This window comes from Zophobas morio, unplaced genomic scaffold (genome assembly GCF_036711695.1).
Source record: "Zophobas morio isolate AGI-343-1 ecotype UQ-CSIRO unplaced genomic scaffold, CSIRO_AGI_Zmor_V1 ptg000615l, whole genome shotgun sequence".
NCBI classification, from domain to species: domain Eukaryota; kingdom Metazoa; phylum Arthropoda; class Insecta; order Coleoptera; family Tenebrionidae; genus Zophobas; species Zophobas morio.
In genome coordinates, this window is record NW_026972718.1 from 41,856 (window position 1) to 45,451 (window position 3,596).

A 3,596-nucleotide genomic window follows, 5' to 3' on the forward strand; every position below is an offset into this window, starting at 1 on the left:
GGTATTTCACTAATGTTAATGTTATGCTATGTAGCCTTCATATGTTCCAAAAGTTATTATTATAATGTTTATACCATCAATGATGGTGTAAAATGCGTTGATAAATAACTATAAAAAAAAATTTAAAGTTAGTGAAAATCTATAAATTTAACCATCAGATTTTGGGGCTAAGAGTTAAAGAAAAGGGAGCAATTAGGTTTTTTCTAAGGTGGATTTAAATTCGCTTTAAAGGCCAACCGTAAAAACAGAGGCTTTCTTTTCACCAGAATAAGCCGCCCCTCTAGGTAGCATTATAGAAAAAGGAGGTTTTCGGTGACGCCACTTCATAACTCCGCTATTCTCCAAAGTGCCCTAAAATTTTCAAATTCACAGAGCTGAGTTAATTTTTGGTTTTCAGTTGACATTAAGAAATAGTTTTAAGCTCTTTCTTAACCGGGTTGACGAGCTCTTATGAGAGCGTCTTAACCCCCGGGTAGCATGGTTGTGGAAAATCTACTTTTCTGGCGGTCTCTCAAAGCTTAAGTTCTCTAACAGAGCGGGTAGCTTAGGTTCGGAGTCAGTACGGCGGCTGTCTCTTCAGCATTTTAATTTTGTGTACAAGCAAGGCTGATGTGTTATCAAGCTCTTTTTCGTTTTTCAATATACTGTCGGCTGAACTGAAATTGTGCATATAACAAATAGCGGAACCACGACCTAATGCTGGGATACTTCTGTTGGGTCTAAAAATGTTGACGGGGTCCCATTCCACAAGCAAAGGGGGAGAAAGGAAGGGGGCCCACCTTATTTATTTTGGGTGTTGCTTAACTACCAATTACTATAACGTTGCAGTTTGCTTGCAAATTTTCCCACATAGTTGGAAACTTAGCCTCAGGGAGATTCAGAAAAAATGTCTCCTGTTCGTGGTTAGCCTTCGTGGCCCTCTTGTGTCCACCGCTATATAAAAAGTGTTCAATGGAAGCGGGATAGAAAATTATAGGATGGGTTTGGGAACAAAGGCTCCAGCTCAGGGCTAGGCTTTAAAAAGTAGTTTTTAAATATACAAAACCTTTGTAACTCCTACTAAATAAAACCCAAAGTTTTTGACAATTCCGATTAGTTGTGGGATGCATAAATACATTTTTAGAAAAGCCTTCATTTTAGCAACTCTAGTTACAAGCAAGGTAACCTTGAAATTCTATGGTAGACGAAAAATACAACTAAAAGATAGGTGTTTGTAAAAAGACTATACATGATGAGTACATGGATATATTTTTGGCTAAACATACAAACGTACCAAGACAACCCTATTTGGGAGCTACAACAGTTTGCAGAAGGGGTATTTTAGGAAATCGTTTTCTGCATTCACCATGCATTAATGCGGCCCACACTTCACGAGGTTACTTTAGTCATATGGCGGCTTTAAGAATGGTGGTGTAATAAAAAACTCAAGCTTAAACGAAGCACTTCCCTGCAACTATTGTAAGCATGACCCGTTTGGATCAAGTAGAGCGAATGATAGTAAAATACCCCGATTTCCCTTCCAAAGGAATATTGTTTCTCGATATTTTCCCCTTATTTAAAAGTCCTTCCGCTATAAAAGCGTTATTGGAGGAATTTCAAAGACACATTACTCCTTTGTTAAAGGTTATAACTTTTGTTCTTTGTATTTAAAGTTAACTAAGTTACTTGAACTTGGTAATTAAGAGCTTATTCATAATATCCTATTAAAAGGTTGACACCATTGTTGGTTTAGAGGCACGCGGTCTTTTATTTGGTCCTACTCTTGCACTTAAGTTGGGCTGCGCTTTCGTTCCTGTCCGGTTCAAATTTTTTTTACTGTAATAGCGGGCTAAACCATTACTAAATTTTTCTGTTATACTGCACCTTCCCTTGTTTCTGCAGAAAAGCCGGTAAGTTACCTGGACACACCGTGAGCGTAGAATACAAGAAGGAGTATGGTATCGACAAGCTTGAAATACACGCTGAAAGCATCAGTTTTGGAGATAACGTCGTGATCATAGATGACGTCCTCGCTACTGGTGGAACTATGAAGGTTTCTACAACCTTAAACAATTCTTTTTTTCCTTATAGAGTTATTGATAAACAAATATTCTTTTTATTATAAGGCTGCTGTGGACCTGGTAAAAAAGCTCGGCGGAAATGTTATAAAATGCTTGGTGCTTATCGAAATCACCGAGTTAAAGGGAAAAGATATTGTCGGCGCTCCTTGTTACGCACTTTTTGAAAATTAATGGGACATACATATAATACTTTTCATCCCACGCCCATAGCGCTTTGAAATATTAGCGCACCAAGCCCTCATTTTCGAATTTTTTCGCTAAATAAAATTTCTTAATCTTTTAAAAAATTTTGCTGGTTTAATAATGAAAATTACGAAAATACATATATAAACTTTAAGAACATTGAACGTAGTTTTTTAAAGTATGTTTAAAGTCTAGCAAAGACGAATCTACACGTTTAAGGTAGTACAAAGGAACTTTTGTTAATATAAATAACTTTCTTGGGGTCTTCAAATTAAACTATTAACTAACAATTTTTTTTTTATCGCAAGAGGCTACATATTTAAAGTTCCTTTCTTAAAAGGGTATAAAAGATTCGAGCGTGAGGTTTGACTGATTACGTGGGAATTCAGTCTGCTTTTACAGTCTGACGCTCCTTATGGGCTTAACAAACCAAGCGACACCTTAAGTTGTAGTGCCCAAGTTTTGGGACTCGGTACCTTGATAAACCATCCTACCCCGTGAGAGGGCTCCACTTTTCAGCATACTGGAAAAATCTAACATGTTAACTTCCCACTAAACTATGTATATAAATCGGGTAGCACAAGTTATTAAAATCAATGTGACGGAGGGGGGGGGTCGCTCGAGTTAACCCACAAGCTGTTAAACTTTATAAATTGCCTTTGCCCCCACTTGTTTGTTTAACACTGCGAGTAAAATGACATAATTTTTGAAGTTGGTAATAGGCACATGGCTAAAGAAACTGAAGAAATATCATCATTATCCCATAACATTTGCTGGTTTTTTCTTTACCCGGTGTATACCACCTGATAAACCGCCTATCTCACATTCTTTGTTAATAGTCAACTTTATTTACAAATTATGGCCTTAATTCCGCACCTTAGATTTAGAATAGATATTTCATTCTTAGTTTACCACTCCAGCGACATTTGTAGACTGTTTCCGTAGTACTATGTTGTCCAATTTTTAAAAAATGAACAGTATTCCTAAAAAATGTTTACTGTCGTCCTTAATTACCTTTTACTTTGTACGCCCCATTTTCAAGTACTTCTACTACCTTCCCTGGGCCTTCCTGCGGATTGCTCTGGACCTAGGGTTACACACTGCTTGAGAGAGTTCTAAATTTGCAATAAATAACTAACTTAACTAAAAATCAGGTTATATTATGGACATACGTATCGAAAGATAGGCTCTTAAAACTGGTAAACCCAGAGGCAGGCTTAGTCCATTGACAGGTACTATCTTCCCCGTAACATGCAGCGAACACGAATGGTTACTAACATAACAGAACATATCACATAACTTTGTTCACTAACGAGACTTGTTTGAACCAAATGTTGACTATGGTGCTCACAC

At 37.1% G+C, this 3,596-nt stretch overlaps 1 protein-coding gene across 1 annotated transcript; it reads left to right on the forward strand.

The window, feature by feature from the left end:
* Positions 1–1,452: 1,452 nt before the first annotated feature.
* LOC135121562 (uncharacterized) lies at positions 1,453–2,292 on the forward strand. Its single transcript, XM_064045864.1, has 4 exons — positions 1,453–1,623; positions 1,711–1,799; positions 1,882–2,032; positions 2,106–2,292. Exons 1-4 carry the CDS (start codon positions 1,465–1,467, stop codon positions 2,229–2,231), a joined length of 525 nt encoding a protein of 174 aa, XP_063901934.1. The 5' UTR covers positions 1,453–1,464; the 3' UTR covers positions 2,232–2,292.
* Positions 2,293–3,596: the final 1,304 nt, after the last annotated feature.

What these genes read in the sequence shown, in the direction of transcription:
- LOC135121562 (XM_064045864.1), top strand. Translation starts at nt 1,465, where the DNA reads ATGACCCGTTTGGATCAAGTAGAGCGAATGATAGTAAAATACCCCGAT. An exon ending in ACATTACTCCTTTGTTAAAG is followed by an intron (nt 1,624 to 1,710) that starts GTTATAACTTTT and finishes TCCTATTAAAAG; the next exon opens with GTTGACACCATTGTTGGTTT. An exon ending in CTACTGGTGGAACTATGAAG is followed by an intron (nt 2,033 to 2,105) that starts GTTTCTACAACC and finishes TTTTATTATAAG; the next exon opens with GCTGCTGTGGACCTGGTAAA.